Source organism: Narcine bancroftii, chromosome 5 (genome assembly GCF_036971445.1).
Source record: "Narcine bancroftii isolate sNarBan1 chromosome 5, sNarBan1.hap1, whole genome shotgun sequence".
Taxonomy (NCBI): domain Eukaryota; kingdom Metazoa; phylum Chordata; class Chondrichthyes; order Torpediniformes; family Narcinidae; genus Narcine; species Narcine bancroftii.
Window position 1 is genome coordinate 224,127,515 of NC_091473.1, and position 16,609 is coordinate 224,144,123.

The following is a 16,609-nucleotide window of genomic DNA, read 5'->3' on the forward strand; positions in this document are numbered from 1 at the left end:
TTCCCACCTCCCTCTCAGATTATTTTCTCTATCCTCTCCAATCTGTCCTTTCCTGATCTCAATTAATCTGTTCTCTCCATCCCCATTTCATCACCATCTCCCCATTTTGAATTCATGACCTTGAACTCTACTTCCCCTTTCTATTGCCAAAGTCTTTATTCCTGACTGTGACCCTTTCTTCAGAATTCTTTCTCCCCCTATACCATTTGGTCTGGCATCTTAACCTGTCTATGCATCACCAGATGTTGACCTCTGCATCTACTTACTCCTACTTACACCAACATTGGCATCAGACCTATGGTCAAGAAGAATGTACAGATGCACTGAAATTCCTACTTGCTGCAGCCAAACATGTGCGCAGATACACCGACGCGCACATCGCGCGCCAACGTCTAAAGGGCTCCAGGTCACTCGTTCATTTCAGTAACCCAGAGGACCAGGACACATTATCTAGGATTCGTACTTCTGGTGGTCTCCTGGGTCGATTAGGTGGTGTTGCCCAAATTCGCCTCTGTCTGGTCAGAACGGATGGTGAGAACTTGACATCTTCATACGGATTTTCCTTTGAAGGACCTACAGACCGAAGGAGAGGAGGAAAATGCCAATCAGAATGTCTTATCCCTGAATAGAAACATATAAAATTCTTAAGGGTTTAGACAAACTAGATGCAGGAAGGTTGTTTCCAATGCTGGGAAAAACCAGAACCAGGGGTCACAGTTTAAGGATAAGGGGGAAGTTTCTTAGGACTGAGATGAGGAAAGATTTCTTCTCTCAAAGGGTGGTGGATCAGTGGAATTCTTTGCCACAGGAAGTAGTTGAGGGCAGTTCTTTGTCAATATTCAAGAGTCGATTAGATTTGGCTAAGTATGGGGTGAAGGCAGGAACAGGGTACTGAACAGCCATGATCATATTGAATGGCGGTGTAGGCTTGAAGGGCCAAATGGCCTTCTCCTGCACCTATTTTTCTATGTTTCTATGTAACAGAAGTACAGGAGGAAATGGGATCAGTAGGCCTCTCAATATGTTCACAGCACATCTGCTCAAGGCCAGATCCCCATGGCCCTCAACTCCTGTCCAACAATGTGTCTACCTGCATTGCAAATTCATCTGCTGAGGAAGTCTCTGTAACTCTGGGCCACAAGACCACAAGATGGTTCGGGACCAAGGTGAGATTTTGCATGCTGTTCCTAACAGATCTCTTCACACACTCTACAGCCGCTTTCAGGTGGAATCGCCTAGAGAATGCAGCTCTGGAGTGGCTGCGAGTGTCTGCGAAGGGACGGCCGCCCCAGCCCCGTAGTCCCCTGCCGGCTGCCCCGGCCCTGTAGTCCAACGCCAGGGGATTATCCGGCAGTGGGGAGTTGGGTTGCCAGCTGACTGTCATCAGCCTGCCCCCTGCTAGGCACCTGAAAGCTGCTAGCAGCTTAGCCTGATGCTGCTTTCAGGTGCAATGGGGGATTCTCGGAGCAGGATATTGTACCTACAGGAGAAGGGTTAGGTAGGTAAACCTCCTGGCCGGGTTCTCCACTTTCAGGTGGCCACCCGACAGTCGCATTGTGACCACCTGAAAGTGGCTTACGACTGCACCACTCTCCTGACCCTACTTGCTAACACTTCTAACATCACTAACATTCTTCTTGTCCTTGCTGTTCCAACTGATCTCTCTCTGCCACTCTGCACCATTATTATTGCTTTTGAACTATGAATGGCTGGATTCTCTCAAAATGAATGATCGCACTTTACCTCAGCACCCATAACAATAAACTTGAACTTGGGAATACCACCCTCTGTGAGAAGACTTTTACGTAACTTAGTTTTAAATGATCGTCCCCACCTTGAAAGGTGTTCATGATTCTCCCACTAGTGAAAGCTTGAGCCCGAAACTTTAGCTTTGCTACATAGAAGTACACAGTTTGACCTGCTGAGTTTCTCCAGCCTTGTGTTTTTACTTCAATCACTGCATCTGCAGACATTCATGTTTCAGGGATGTCTACTCATTCGCAGCCCATTAAGATCTCATGTTTCAATATGATCATCCCACTACGTGGGATCTGTTTGGTCACAGGTTAACTTGGAGTTCAAAGCAAATATGATGCAAGTGATGGGGCAAGTGGAGACCATGTCTCGACTTTCCATCAACTCCAAGAGGGACCCATCACCCAACATACCAGACATTGTTAAACAGAGGAAACCGGACTTGGGTTCAAATCCCGCGCTGTCTGTAAGGAGTTTCTATGTTCTCCCCATGTCTGCATGGGTTTCCTCCCATTGTTCATAAATGTACCAGGGGTGTAGGTTAAAGGGGTGTAAATTGGGCAGCACACACTCGTGAGCCTGTTACCATGCTGTATGTCTACATTTTTTTTTTTTTTTTAATTAAAAATTTAAAAGAGTTCCAAACAAAAGTTTTGGGTAGATACCTGGCTGTTTGTCCCAGGGTTCTCCGGTTTCCTCCCTCATCATAAAGTTGTGTGGGCAGTTGAATTGGCTTCTGTACACTTCTCCTCATTGTCAGTAACCATAGAATAAAATGGGGGGGGGGGGGGGCAAAAGAGAATGTCCCATTCCCCCCAATAGAGCCATAAGGAAATTAGAGGGGGAACCAGCTTCTCATTTAAAAAAAAATGTTTACAAGATTGGTCCTTGTTGCAATACAAGCATGAGCAATTATGGATCAAGGTGGTCAGGTCTCGTGTCCCTGCCAAGTGCAATGCTCTGTATTTGGCACTGGAATCCTAGATATACTTAGAGTGAAGATGGGAACTTCTTATAGGTGTGGAGTTTCCCAGAAGACAGATCTGACTTCCTCCAAGAGTAGATTTATTTCCTAGGAAAAGGAATATATCTGCTCAGTCCTACCTTTGCATGATCAGTCACTTGTGGAATGTAAAAATAACCTTCTTCAAAAATGCATCAAACACAATATATCAGGGATCTGAGAAAATGGTCTGGGACGATACACTTGCCAGGCATCTTCCATTTGGCAAATGGGACTAGCCCAGAATGCCAACTTGGTCAGGATGGATGGGTTTGGCCGAAGGGCCTGATCCATGTTGTACTCCTCCATGACTATTTACAGAGAAGGTTAAGCATTGGAGGTTTTACTGCTGGGATTTGATGAAACTTAACAGGAACAGGCTCAAGTGGAGGTTACTAACTGGTGTGGATCTGTGTGACCCTTTCCTGTGCTGTCAATACTAGAAAATTCAGCAAGAACACCCAGTAAAACATCCACTAGTAAACATATTGCATATTGGGTGATATTCAAATTCAGATTATGACCAAATGGATGTGGCATCCAATAGTAGGTTGTTCAATTATTTTCAAGTTTAAATGTAATTTATTAAACACATGGAGCTGTTCATCATTCCATAAAAATAAACCACACATCTTTGTATAGGCCAATATCTTCCTCCCAACTGGATCTGAGTCAGCACCAGTGGACTTTCACTCTCCAAACAAGTCCATCTTCATACACCAGGTTGACTGACTAAGGAAAAGGCACAGTGGGATAACACTGGAACTCTAGGTACTCTGTACTGCTCCCAAATGAAGAGTTCCTTCCAACACCTGTCTCACTGAAACCTCAGTAGAGACCTCATCTCCACCCACACCTCAATGAGTTCTGTGCTCACCGCGATACCGAATTCTTCTTCTGTCGCTTCCGCCTCCAGGCTCACTTCCATGACCATGACTCTTCACCCCTCCCCCCATCCCAGACCCTTTCTCCCTCTTCTTCCTCCTGGATACCTCATCCTGCCCAGCTGCCCGCTCTGTACCTTTTTATTTCCAACTTGTCACCGAGACATCAACCATTGGTTTGACCTGCTGAGTTTCTCCAGAATTTTGTGCATTTTTTAGGGCAAAAAATTCTGTTGTTTTCAATGTAGACTCCTTACTTATAACATCCTCGTAGATGTTCTCTTCGGACAGAGTTTGGGGAAGCATCTTCTCTGTATCCTTCCCACTTCGCTGATGATTCTTGTCTCGAACTGCAGGAGTCAGGAGACCATCCACGTCCTCAAACTCGAAGGATTTTCTATAGAGGGTTGCAATGTACGTGTCAGGATGGCAGCTCAGAGCGAATTGGAATGGGGGAAGGAAATGGGAGCAGGAAGAGAGAGGAGGGGGCGAGAAAGTGAAGAGTGAGGAAAGACAAAAGGGGGAGTTGGTGCAGAAGTAATGAAAGGAGGAAAGCAAACAGGGAGCAGGAGGGCAGAGACAGCTAACATCTTGAACAGAACGCTACAGCCCAAGCCCCTGCATAACACTCATCACATCAAGACATTTATTGGGACACCCAATCAGAAGGTACAGCCCAAAAGAATGAATTAAGGGCAGGGAAAGAGGTTTAGGAACAAGTGTTGGGTGGGATAGATCAAAATCCTTGGCAGTTACAACCATACTGCCAAGATGGAGAAATGGCCCATCTGAACACAACTGTGGAGTGGGATGGACAAATAGTTATAGAAAGGGGGCGAAGGAGAAGACGGTGGGGGGGGGGCGCGAGGGAGAAGAAGGAACACAGTTGAGGAAGATCGAAAAGGTTTTTGGATAATTTCCTCCATTATTTTAGAAAACTGAAATGGATTTTCTTAACGTTAACAAGCATGCAGGAAATTTTTGTTCACATCATAGTGTCTTATTTGCATATATGCAAAATAAGCTTGCAATTTTAAAATTTACGTTCATAGTGTAATGTTTGCATTTTAGTTTGTTACTGTACATTACCATATTAACCATTTAATGCATCATTGCCATGAATGTGCCTCCCCTCCCCCAGGGTTCCTCCCACCTGTTGATTGAGAGTTCCCATCAGTCTCAGCCTCTCACTATCCGGTAATGGAAGAGTTTGAGCCTGTGCGGTTCTTCCCCACAGAGCCCTCACGTTGGGTGTGCCAAGTCCCAGGGTGCCGTTCACCATGTATTCCTTGAATGTGCCAGGCAGTGATCAAAGGTGTTTTCCGGAAAAACTTTTCTCAGAAGGATAGGTGGTGTGGCAGTGTGGTCATTGTTAGGCTACCCATTCCTTATGTGTGTATCTGTTTTCCCCTCACATGCGCTCAATATACCCTACGCATGCTCACTCCCCCTCTCGCACACTGGCTGGGACATCGCACGGCAGAGATTCCAGGCCTATCCTTTGCCCCAAAGTCCGTTTGCCTGGCAGAGATATGAACATTTAATGTGATTTATCTCAACTAACTAAGATATTTGTCAATTAAACAACTCATTGAAGCTGAAAGTCCAGTTCTGGAGCCTCACTGGCAAGGGAATGTTCAAAGGTCAGATGTAATCAATCTGGAATTTCTCCTGCAGTGTTTTAGGCTTCATAGTTCCCACAATTTCATGAAGGACTAACTATGGAAGGAGAATACTGGAATTCTTTCTAGGCCGGGAATGAAAATTCATTCAATTAACAGATGCCCTTCAGTATCTGGTTCCATGGCAACAATATTGCTTTATTCAAGAATTTCTGTACTTTTGTGTCACATCAACCAAGCTTTGAACATTTTGGGTAAAGTCCCAAACACATCTGGGTGATAAAGGCAAACTTCACCCTCTATCAGTGACCCACTGTGGAGATGGTCCAGCCTCCAAACTATGAGAGGGACTACATGAGAAACACCAGCCAATATCTGGTCTACGTGGGGGAATTGCTGAGAAGAGGAGGGCTGATTCTGCTACAAGTGGAACGCAAGGTCAGTCACACAGAGTAAAAGCAACCCCCGCATCAGCTACTCGCAGAGGGCAAGGAAAATGGACCCCTTGTTGCACCATTTTTTCCCAATACAGGATTCTTTTCTCTCCAGCTGCATTCTGGGAGGGTGCCCGCAGGATCCTTGGTGCTCCCTGACACTGCCCTCACACTAGCATTGTTCATTGTGAGCAGGACTGGAATACGATTCATCAGTGCAGATCCTGACCTTACTGCACAGAGATCCACACAGCAGGGGGAGCTACAACTCCTCCCCACAGACTCCCCAATTACATTCTACCTGCCCGAAGAGTAGCGATCATCACGCGCCCACTTCCCCTCTCCAACACAAACTCTTCCCCACAAAGGCATGCTCCCCCTATGAAGTTTGGTCAACGACAAGCGAAGAATACAATCAAAATGGTCCCGGCCTGTTGCAATCTCATGGTCGTCACCCAGGTCATAGCTGGTAGCTTTTCTCCTCTTTACAAAGTTTATGGCTTCCAGTCCCATTTCAGAGAAAAGGCAGCAAAATTAATGTTGACGCCCATGGTGCTGAAACAAAGGAAGGCTATTGTATCAGAGGAACTCAGCCAGTCTCACCCAGTCTCTCAGTTCAGAATGAATTATTAAGTGCTGTTTTACTCACATATGTTTTCCACACGAAGAATCTGGCCTCTTCTCAAAGACAGGGGATGTGGCTATTTTCTGTCACAATGAATTCACAAACCCAGACAAGGGTTAAACAACTTTGGTTCTCTTCTTCCACGATGAAGTCTCAGCCAGCCTCTCCTCTACTGGGCATAGACTGGTACATCGTTTAGTTGAGCACCTCGGCTCTGTCCGTCATAATAGAGGGGATCTCCCAGAGGCCACCGTTACAAACTAACAACCTTTTTAATTATGTTTGGGACTAAAGGGTTTTTGTTAGCACTAACACAGGAACAGCAATGGAAAATTCACCAGACAAAGTCCCATTCTGAAAAGTCAATCTTTAAAAGTTCAGTATTATTTTAGTCTTGCTTGAAGGTCTTAAATTCTCAGTTCAGAATGAATTATTAAGTGCTGTTAAAACATCTTCAGGCTTATTTTACTCACAAATGTTTTCCACACGAAGAATCTGCCATCTTCTAAAGACAGAATGTGGCTATTTTCTGTCACAATGAATTCACAAACCCAGATAATGGTTAAACAATTGTGGTTATCTTCTTCCACGATGAAGTCACAAACCAGACAAGAGTTAAACGAAGTGGCCAAACACAAAAATAGACCCAGTAGAATTTGGTCCTCTTTTCCAAAGAGACAACAGAGTGGTCTTCATTAATTCAAAAGCCACAGATTCTGTGTTCCCCCTTCTTCCAGGAGTAACACAAAACAAACAGCACCAATTCTGCTTTCTGTAACTCAACCCCGTCTTTCACAAGGTTTCAATCCCTGTAGGTCACAGGGCTTTGACTTCTGTAAACTCCAAGCTGAACTGATCCAAAACTGAACTCAAAATGCCTAAATTGGGTCATATTGTTATCCAAGTCATGTGACCACTACATCATCACCAAGGTGAGTCCCAATTCTTGGAAACCACATTACTATCAGCTTTATTTCTACCAAAATTCTGTTCCTTTTTCAAAACCATTCCATAACAACCTCTGACCTCATCTCTGTTCAAGAGCCTTAAGTGGCTTTGATTAAAAACAGATGGCTTCCTGAACAGTTCTTGAATAATTAAGACCCACTTGAAATCCATTAGCTCTGTCTGTCCAAGACTCGACCACTCCACTCTTCTCCAAAAACAATGGTTCTCTATAAGTGTGTTGTGACCCTGTACCAACCCCCAGCTAACTTATTAAAAATACAGATATAATATTTTAACTCTATAATTTACTTTACTAAGACATTTTTATAAAATAAATATAGTTTAACATGAAAGATTAACATAAATCCGTAACACTATCCATTACAATTCCCTGTCTTATTCTCTTGCTGATATATCTGTCCATGGTCTGATGCACTGCCAACCACCCACAAATTGCAGGGACACCTCATCTTCCATCTGGGTTCCCTCCAACCAGAGGGCATCAATGCTGACTTCTCAGTTTTCCATTAAAACACCTCCTTCCCTTCTTCTTCCACCTGTCTTTCCCCTAGTTCTGTCTCTCTCTCTCTCTTCCCTTTTCCCTCAGTCTACTTTCACAGAGCCAAAATCAATTCTTACCTTTCCTCTTATCATATCCAATTAACACCTTTTGTCTATTGGTCTGAACTCCTTCTTCTCCCAATCTTTAATTCAGTCACCTCCCTGCTTTTTGCTTATGCCATAAATAAGGGGACAAGCCTGAAACATCAGAAATATATCTTCACCTCCTATGGATGCTGCGACACTGGCTGAGTTCCCCTAGCATTGCTACTACAATCACAGCGCCTGCAGATTTCCACGTTTAACTACAGACTACTCGTCTCCCAGATCAATTCTGGTCACATTCCTTGTTATCTAGCTGTCTTGCTGCAGTGCATCAATTGGCTGCATTGCAGTGGCTCTGCCTAAACCTTAGAAGTAACTTAAGTCAAAGCTTTTCGATGGCCCAAGATCCTGTCGGGCAATGATCCAATGCAAGGTTTCTTCCAGTTTCAAAGCTGGTTGTGCTATCTCGTTGTAAGGGCTTCTCTAAACACTTATTCTAATAGGCCAGCTCCTTAGAAGTGCAAGAGAACAGCTCCCAGTCTGCTGTGGCAAGAAAAACACGAAAGAATGCTACACACATCAGGCCACACAGCATCCATAAGTAAAGGGTGACACAGCATTTCGGGTCTGAGCCCTTGGTCAGGAATCTGAAAAAACAGACAGACACCTGAATAAAAAGGTGTGGGGGGGGGGGGGGTGGTGTGAGGGAGGTGGGTCGAAGGGGAAGGAGCGCAGGTTAACAGGTAATAAGATACAGGTGGAAGGGTCATAGAGAAAGATGCTGAGATAGGGGAGAGGGCAGAGAGCTAAGAAGGATAGTTCTCTGATTAGAGAAAGAAGGGGCAAAAGATTTCCCAAATCTGAGCCCATCCACTGTTATTTAGTGGTCACATGGCTGTGGACGGAGTTTGCCTCTTACTGTGAACACACAGTTGACAGGTATACACACACAGCACTACTTGGTGCAGAAAAACAACCTTCACTCTCTCTGCAAACAGCAGCAGTAAAGGTGTGGAAATCACACTGTGACCAGTTTGTGTAGATTTCAGATTTAGATTTCAGATTTATTGTCAGAGTACATACATGACATCACATACAACTCTGAGATTCTTTTATCACCAATTGGTAGTCCAAAATTAATCTGTACACACCGTAAACATGTAAACAAATAAAAGAACTGTAAACAGTTAATAAATGTAAACAAACTGACAGTGCAATACAGAGAGAACAAAAAAAATCAACAAAATACACAAGTAAGAGTCATTTAGTTTAAATGAGTCCCTGATTGAGTTTGTCCTTGAGGAGTCTACTGGTGGAGGGGAAGCAGCTGTTCCTGAACCTGGTGGTGCGAGTCTTGTGGCCCCTATACGACATTCGCTATAGAACCATAGGACAGTACAACATAGAAACAGGCTACTCAGCCCTTCTAGTCTGTGTGGAACTATTTACTCTGCCTTGTCCCACTGGACCATATCCCTCCATACTCATCCCTCCATGTACCTATCCATTTTTTTCTTAAATGTCAATATTGAACCAGAATTTATCAATTCAGCAGGTAACTTGTTTCACATTCTCGCCACGATCTGCATGAACAAGTTCCCTTTCGCCCTTCCCCCATGTCTCTAGTTTTTAATTTCTCCCATCCTGAGTAGAAAAAGCCTTCTTGCCTTTATTTATACCCACCATAATTTTGTATAACTATCAAATCTCCCCTCATTCTTCTATGCTTCAGGGAATAAAATCCTAACCAGTTTAATCTTTCCCTGTTACTCAGTTCTTCAATCCTGGCAAAATCCTTGGGAATCTCTGCACTCTGTCAATCTTATTGAAAGAATCCCTGAATGCCACCTGAGTCAAGATGATAAGGTCCCAGTGATAGTACAGATTCTATCACCAATGTGTATATGAACATATGTACAAATGGTAGTGTAGGATGACTGTGATTGGCTGAGAGTGTAGCCACACCTACTGGCAGGTCTTAAAGGATTGCTCCTAGCCAGACCAGGTCATTCTGGACTGGTCGACCTACTTGTGATATGCTCCAGTCTTTTAGTTAATAAAAGCCTTGGTTTGGATCAACAAGTCTTTGGTTCTTTTGACGCGCATTACAGTCCCACCCTCGCACCACCCTCCTATCTCCATCTTATAACTACACGCACAGGTGAGTTAATCACAGAGATCAAATACAGACAAGTAGGTTATTAACTTGGGAGCTTAAGGTAAACATATTCACAGTGTTGAACTTCCCATTTTTGAAGCATTCACAGTTTACTAATGGCTCTCCCAGCTAAGCTTAGCACCACAACACTGACTCGAAGACAGTCAGTCTCCAGGTTAAGAGCTACCAGAGGATCACACAGCAGAAAAGAAGACTAGGTCTGGCCTTGATTGGCTGGAATTGGGCCTGGTTTTTCTATGCCTCAAGACTGCACAACATGCATTGGGGAAACTATCAACTAGACTTGAGGAGCACTTTCAACACAAGAAAACCTCCCGAGGACTTTCAAATGTTGATCAGAATTTTGACAAGTCGCTAGCATTTGGTGGTGTTCTGACTCAGCACCACAGAGTCAAGGAGTTGAAGATGCATCTTTATTGAGGAGAGAGAATTCTGAACCCCTACTGCTGAAAGCTGGGCTATCAAGGGTGGGGTGTGGTTTCACACAAGGCCAGGACTGGAGACCTGGAGAGCACATTGCAGAGCTTGCAGTGATTGGGAGAGGTGAGCCCATTTGAACACAGGGAATCCTCAGGTACTGATTTTAGATTTATGGTCAGAGTACATACATGACATTACATATAATTCGGAGATTATTTTTCTGTGGGCAAGGCAGAATTACCACACATTGGTAGAGCAAAAAAAAAACTGTACACAGCATGTACAAACGTGAACAAATAAAGAATTGCAAACAGATAATGTTCTCAATAGAAGGGTTTTGCCTGTGATGTCCTGGGCTATGTCCACTACCTTTTACAGGGCTTTACGCTCAGGGGTATTGGTGTCTTCATACCAGCTGGTCAGCACACTTTCCACACCTCTGTAGAACTTTGCCAGGGTTTCTGGTGCGGACAGAACAGTGACAGCCATTTCAGTTCTGCGTCCCCCTGCCCATTCTCATACGTCTGTCAATGGCCTCATGTACTACCCATACTACATCTGATTTTCCATTCCAGCCAGATGGTATTAACATTGGCTTTTCTGGTTTCTACTAACCTGCTCTCCTTTCCATTCCCCCCCCCCCCATCTTCTTTCCCCAGCTCTCCACCCCCCTTCCCTCTCTATTCACTCAGTCATCCCACTTCCCCCTTTCTTGCTGCTGTGCCGTCTCTCCCTTCTCCACCCATTACTTCTTGCCTTTGTGACCACGCCTCCCTCCCCCCTTTACCTTTTTATTTGGACATCTGCTGACATTTTAATTATAAATCTTTTAATTATCATTGTATCTGAAATTATACATTCAAAGCTGCTTCCTTCTGGTAGTCTCAATCTGCTTCCCAGTTTGTCCTTTAAATAAGCTTTCAACTGATGGTAAGCAAACATTGTACAGTGAGTTATTCCATATTTGTCCTTCAATTGTTCTAATGTTAATAAATTATTTCTCAAAACACAATTTTATATTCTCTGGATTCCTTTTCTCTCCCATTCTCTAAAAAATTGTCTATTATAAAAGGGATTAGTGGATTTTGTGTCAATAGCATTTTTGGTATGTGGTAATTTATCTTTTTTTTCTGCGTGTATCTTCTTCCATATTTTGGTTGTATTGCACCAGCTTTTCATCCCATTTATAAAGTATATGCTCCAGTATCTTTTCTCCTATTTTATCTAGTTCTATCCTAGTCCAATCCGGTTTTTCTCCCGACTGGTAAAATTCTGATAAGTACCTTAGTTGCACAGCTCTGTAATAGTTTTTGAAGTTTGGTAACTGTAACCCACCTTGTTTATATCCCTCTGTCAATTTGTCCAGCGCTACCCTCAATTTTTCCCCCCTTCCAATAAGAACTTCCTTATTATTCTCCTTAGTCCTACAAAGAATTTCTCTGTCAAGAGAATTGGTAACGTTTGAAATAAGTATTGAATCCATGGGAATACGTTCATTTTAATGCAGTTCACCCTTCCTATCAAAGTTAGCGACAATTCTTTCCAATTTCTGACATTTTTCTGTACCTTGATGAAGGGGCTATAAGTCCAAAACGGCTGTTATGTATTTTTCCCTTTACTCGTGAAGAATGGAGAGGAAAACTGATGAAACATTCAGTCGCAAGTTAAAGAGGTAATTAAAGGTGCAACACATCCCCTTAGCAATGGGCAAGGAGATCAGGGAACAGGTTTCACAGCTGGAACAAAGCATCAAACTATGGGTTTGCTGGTTACAATTTGACTTTATTCTCTGGAGCGTCAGATTTGACAGAGGCATACAAAATAATGAGGGATATCGATAGAGTGAAGCAGGCATGCTTTTTTCACTGGGGTTAGGTGAGACTTGAACTAGAGGACCTGGGTTAAAGGCAAAAGGTGAAGTGTTTAAAGTGAACAATAGGAACAACTCTACAATTGCATGGTCTAGCTGGTGCAGACCCGTGAGGAGCAAGGGAGCGGAGATGCAGTGCTCCTGCGGGGTTCAGCCACTCAATCGACTGCCATCTGCTCCGCACAGGCATTGAATGGCCCATTGAGGGAGCCGGAGCTGGTTCTGCTTGAAATCCCACGACCGTTCAAATAGGGCTCAAAGGGAACCTTTTGTATCCAGCACATCAGCGTAAAGGAGGTGGTACAGGAGCATCAAAATCAGGACTATCAAGCTTATTCCCGCAGGCTGTGAGAATGATGAACAGTATCCTGTAACCGAGTAAATCATCCCAAAATATTTATATATATTTATTTTAAATTATATCTTTAGGTATGTATGTGATTATTACTTACTATGTACTGTGTGTGTATATGTGTGTGCACCATGGTCGTCAGGAAAATAGTATTTCATCTGGTTGAATATGAACTTGAACATGACTGGAACTCAGCCTACCTTTTTGCCTTTATTAGTTGTGTTCCAGTCCCAGGTAACCTCGTTGAAGGCGGTGAGAAGGTTGCTAGCAGGGGTGCAGACTGACCATTTCCTTTAGTAGATACAGCCTTTACTTGAGAGGCAGAATCTCCAGAATTTTTATCTACAGCATACTTAAAGGTCCGCCGGGGTTTAGGAACTGGATTGATTGCACGTGATTCTTCAGCTTCCTCAGAATCTGTATTGTACACGCTCTCTGCATTCCGTGTGGCAGTCTCTCTGCCCTTAAAATTTGTCAAATCCAAGTCTTTCTCAGTCGAACTGGAACTTTCTCGCTTCCGTTTCAGCTCAGAGGCAGATATTGCATTTTCATCCTGTGGAATGTTTTGCATCTTCTTCCAAAATTTCTGGGATGTATAAAAATTCCCTGGAGGTAGCAGCTTTGAAGAATCTGGAACATTCTTAGCAAAATCCTCCAATTTCTTTGTTTGAGGGAAGATGGAAGACAACACTCTGGAGTTTGGTTCTCCCCCATTTTTCTTGACAGTACTTTTTACTTTTTGGTCACTTGTGTTCCATCCTTCCCTGAAATCCAGACCCAAGCTCTTAGCTTTCACAAGGCCCTGCTTATTGCTATCCACTGGGCTTAAAGTTTGTGGCTTGGATGTAAACGTGCATCCAAGTTCTGGAGATAAATTGCCTTCCACAGGCTTGTCCACACCAGAGATGATATTCGTTTTCCCCTCCCATTGCATGATCTTTTGTTTAATGTCAATTCCACAGTGCCGGGGGGTGGCATGGTCTCTGAGACTGGGGACGCTATCTGACGAGTGCATTTTCTCCCGTAAATTCTTCACAGCATGTCCATTTTGACCGCCACGCCCCCACCCCGAAGCCCCGTGCCAGGGGAGCTGCACCTCATTCCCTGCTCGGTTTGAGCCGACGGCCACGGTGAGCAGAGGCCTTCCTGATGGAGACAGGGCTTCAGCCTTTGGGCCCCCAATGGATTTAACCTTCTCCAAGTTCCTGGCCGGAGGCCAGCCGTATTTCTGGAAAACGTTGCTGGTTGAAGTGCAGGACCTCTGTCTCAGGGAGTCTTCTATACTTTTCACTATGCTCTTGACACTGCCAAAGTGAAAACATATGACGGTATTAAAACCTGATTAGTCACCCTGTTGACTAGGAGGCGGAAGAGCAAGAGGGAAAAATTGGCAACCGAGTGTCAAAAGGGACTACTACTTGGCAGGAAATGGGGAAAAAGAAGCCAAAGAATAATAATTGTTCATATGGCAATCAGCTGCATCTGAGTTGGCAATTCTGGTGGACGGCAGCCAGCTGATATGTAGCTGAGAACAAAAAAGTGTTGCTGAAACATAAATAACCTGGCATTTTAAAAAAAATCACAGACAACTCACAAAATCGTCAGAGGAATGCAGAGATGCAATACATACAGAAACTCAGCAGGTCATGTAGCATCTACAGGAAGTAAAGTCCCCCACGCTGTCTGTAAGGAGTTTGCACATTCTCCCCATGGCTGCGTGTGTTTTCCCCAGGTGTTCCCGTTATCACCTGCTGTTAGAAATGTACACATACTGGGAGTATAGATAAAATGGGCACAATTGGGGGGCACAGGCTCAAGGCCCAAAAGGTGCTGTTAACCATGCTGCATGTCTACATTTTCTTTCAAATTAAATTTAAAAGATAAACAACATTTTGGGCTAAATTCCTTCATGAGAAAAAAAAAGCAGGTAGACATCGGAATAAAAACACGGGAGAGAGGAGCAGGGGGAGGAGAGAGAGGGGAGCAGGGGGAGGAGAGAGAGGGGAGCAGGGGGAGGAGGGAGAGGGGAGCAGGGGGAGGAGGGAGAGGGGAGCAGGGGGAGGAGGGAGAGGGGAGCAGGGGGAGGAGGGAGAGAAGAGCAGGGGAGGAGGGAGAGAGGAGCAGGGGAGGAGGGAGAGAGGAGCAGGGGGGTGGAGAGAGGAGCAGGGGGGTGGAGGAAGAGAGGAGCAGGGGGGTGGAGGAAGAGAGGAGCAGAGGGGAGGAGGAAGAGAGGAGCAAGGGGAGGAGAGAGAGAGGAGCAGGGGAGGAGGGAGAGAGGAGCAGGGGAGGAGGGAGTGAGGAGCAGGGGGAGGAGGGAGAGAGGAGCAGGGGGAGGAGGGAGAGAGGAGCAGGGGGAGAGGGAGAGGGGAGCAGGGGAAGAGGGAGAGAGGAGCAGGGGAGGAGGGAGAGAGGAGCAGGGGAGGAGGGAGAGAGGAGCAGGGGAGGAGGGAGAGAGGAGCAGGGGAGGAGGGAGAGAGGAGCAGGGGAGGAGGGAGAGAGGAGCAGGGGAGGAGGGAGAGAGGAGCAGGGGAGGAGGGAGAGGGGAGCAGGGGGGAGGAGGGAGAGAGGAGCAGGGGGAGGAGGGAGAGAGGAGCAGGGGGAGGAGGGAGAGAGGAGCAGGGGGAGGAGGGAGAGGGAGCAGGGGGAGGAGGGAGAGGGAGCAGGGGAGGAGGGAGAGAAGGGCAGGGGGAGGAGGGAGAAGAGCGGGGAGGAGGGAGAGGGGAGCAGGGGGAGGAGGGAGAGGGGAGCAGGGGGAGGAGGGAGAGGGGAGCAGGGGGAGGAGGGAGAGGGGAGCAGGGGGAGGAGTACAGGAGAGGAGGGAGAGAGGAGGGAGAGAGGAGCAGGGGAGGAGTACAGGAGGGAGAAAGGAGGAGGGAAGGAGTACAGGAGAGGAAGGAGAGAGGGGCAGGGGAGGGGTGCAGGGGCGGAGTGCAGGAGAGGAGCAGGGGCGGAGTGCAGGAGAGGAGCAGGGGCGGAGTGCAGGAGAGGAGCAGGGGCGGAGTGCAGGAGAGGAGCAGGGGCGGAGTGCAGGAGAGGAGCAGGGGCGGAGTGCAGGAGAGGAGCAGAGGCGGAGTGCAGGAGAGGTGCAGGGGCGGAGTGCAGGAGAGGTGCAGGGGCGGAGTGCAGGAGAGGTGCAGGGGCGGAGTGCAGGAGAGGAGCAGGGGCGGAGTGCAGGAGAGGAGCAGGGGCGGAGTGCAGGAGAGGAGCAGGGGCGGAGTGCAGGAGAGGAGCAGGGGCGGAGTGCAGGAGAGGAGCAGGGGCGGAGTGCAGGAGAGGAGCAGGGGAGGCGTTCAGGAGGGAGAAAGGAGGAGGGAAGGAGTATAGGAGAGAGGAGCAGGAGAGGAGCGGGGGAGGAGTATAGGAGAGGAGGGAGAGGAGGGAGAGGAGCAGGGAAGGAGTACAGGAGAGGAGGGAGAGGAGCAGGGGAGAAGTACGAGAGAGGAGCAGGGGAGGAGTACGAGAGGAGGGAGAGAGGAGCAGGGGAGGAGTACGAGAGGAGGGAGAGAGGAGCGGGGAGGAGTACAGGAGTGGAGGGAGAGAGGAGCAGGGGCGGAGTACAGAAGAGGAGGGAGAGAGGAGCAGGGGCGGAGTACAGGTTAATTGGTAAGAGATCATAGATGTATGTGCAAGGGTAGAAGAGAAAAAAGCTGAGAAGCACAGTCTCTGATGTAAGGGAAGGGGATGGGGTGCTGGAGGAAAGGAAAGAGGGATCGGGGAAAGGGGGGCCGGGGGGGGGGGGGGTTAACAGAAATTGGAGAAATCGATGTTAATGCCATCTAGTTGGGGAGTGCCCTGACAGAATGTTAGTCAATGTTCCCCCAACTTGCAATTGCTTCAGTTTGGCTGTACACGAGGTTCTGGACGGAGATATCAGCTCGGTAAAATTAAAATGGTTGGCCACTGGGTGGGTT

The 16,609-nt window shown here is 46.3% G+C and overlaps 1 protein-coding gene across 7 annotated transcripts in view; it reads right to left on the minus strand.

Moving 5' to 3' along the window:
• Positions 1-16,609, minus strand: part of LOC138764956 (DENN domain-containing protein 2C-like) — a 110,982-nt gene that overhangs the window by 46,031 nt on the left and 48,342 nt on the right. For all 7 annotated transcript variants that reach the window (XM_069941458.1, XM_069941459.1, XM_069941456.1 and 4 more), the window contains exons 3-5: positions 12,899-14,002; positions 3,900-4,039; positions 464-573 (exon numbers count right to left, since the gene is read on the minus strand). In XM_069941458.1, coding sequence (XP_069797559.1) covers positions 464-573; positions 3,900-4,039; positions 12,899-14,002 — 1,354 coding nt within the window. The remainder of the gene's footprint in view (positions 1-463; positions 574-3,899; positions 4,040-12,898; positions 14,003-16,609) is intronic.